We start from the raw sequence: 1,493 nt of genomic DNA on the forward strand, positions 1-1,493 counted from the left end.
TATATACGAAGCGTTCGTTCGTTTTATGTCGGTACATTAAAGGATGCCACAACAATACAAGTTCCTGACCGAGCGGCCGTGCCATAAAAAGGTGTTTCAGTATATATGGATTCCTTAATGCAGCACAGGTATTTCTACGTGTGCCATTATTTACACGTGTACTTGCAATTTGAGATATCTAGTAGCGATGCCCATCGTAAAGTGTTCGGGAATATATGTGCACCGTTCTCAACGCTAGTTTGAGACCAGAGGAGCTCTAGAAGCAATACAGTTTGCAAGAATAAGAACGTCGAAGCCGTATACTTTGTATAAGATTACCCAATTTACCCCAATGCATATCATATAATCGTTGATGCACTCGTTTGGGGAAAGTAGGAAACAGACCACTCAATAAACAACACGTTACAAGAAAAAGCAGCTCGAAGCAGCCGATTTAGTATGCCTATGATTATATTAACTGTTTGTTAATAGAACAAAGCCTTGAATGCACAGAGAACTTAAACATATGGAGTGATATGATCACAAATACTATCGATTACATACAATTGGCTGATAGAATCAATAACAAGTACCTTGACATCCGTTGGATCCAAAGTTAGCAACTCATTGCCGACGGCATAGTCTCTTCCTTCGTAGTCGTCTATTTTATCCCAGGTGACCTCTTGGTCGTCCATATGTTTTGGTATCTCTTCGGCCACTACAGTGCTATTGTATAGTACAACTTTCGTGTCAGAGTTGGATGTTGCCGTCTTTGCGGACTTCTTTTGGTTTTCGTCAGCTTTGTTAGCGTCACTTGAAGCTTCTAGATCGTCGCTATTGCTGTCACTGTCGTCATTGTCGTGAGCTAGCTTTGGTTTTTTTTTATCGGGTTGTGATCGCACTTTACGTGCTATGGCATGCAGAATCGTGAAAGGAAATGGGTTCTTTGACAACCCAATGCGCAAGAACTGTGCGCCCGGGTGCATGACTATCACATCACAGTCTGCGATGCCATCCTCATCGGCAGACACATCGGACCCGTCACTCGCCATAGCTGTTCACTAGATCAGAAAACTGTTAACTATAGGTATACATACACATGTGCATACATGTATTCACATACATCCACGTGTATAACTGAAGGACATACAATATAAATACATCGACTTCGTATGAACAGGTGATGTGGCCCAGGGTCTTTCCTAAATGAAAATACCCACACAATACATAAATACTTCATACTCTCTTTTTATGAGGCAGACATAATCTATAAAGTCACTTTGCACAAAGCCCGCCAAATTCTGGGCCAATCATTTACACCGATACAATTGTAAAAGTGCAACCTCCGGTCCTCCCATATATTTTTTGGTTTGTACATAGTTGGTTCTTGGCCCTAAACCACAATGAGGGCCAGCCCGGACCTGCCGGTCCTTGATAACGAGAACACAGGGCAACCAGCTACCTCCTTGGATACGATAGCTCCCTCCTTGGCTTCGAAGCGACCCCATGGATAG

General features: G+C 42.7%; 1 protein-coding gene across 1 annotated transcript; it reads right to left on the reverse strand.

The window, feature by feature from the left end:
* Positions 1 to 570: 570 nt before the first annotated feature.
* SARC_13765 (hypothetical protein) lies at positions 571 to 1,173 on the reverse strand (the record flags this gene model as incomplete). The annotated part of the gene is made up of 1 exon (XM_014292103.1): positions 571 to 1,173. A coding segment is annotated over exon 1 (461 nt), but the record flags the coding sequence as incomplete, so codon positions are not given.
* Between the last annotated feature and the right edge of the window lie 320 nt (positions 1,174 to 1,493).

This window comes from Sphaeroforma arctica, assembly GCF_001186125.1.
Source record: "Sphaeroforma arctica JP610 unplaced genomic scaffold supercont1.3708, whole genome shotgun sequence".
Lineage (NCBI taxonomy): Eukaryota > Ichthyosporea > Ichthyophonida > Sphaeroforma > Sphaeroforma arctica.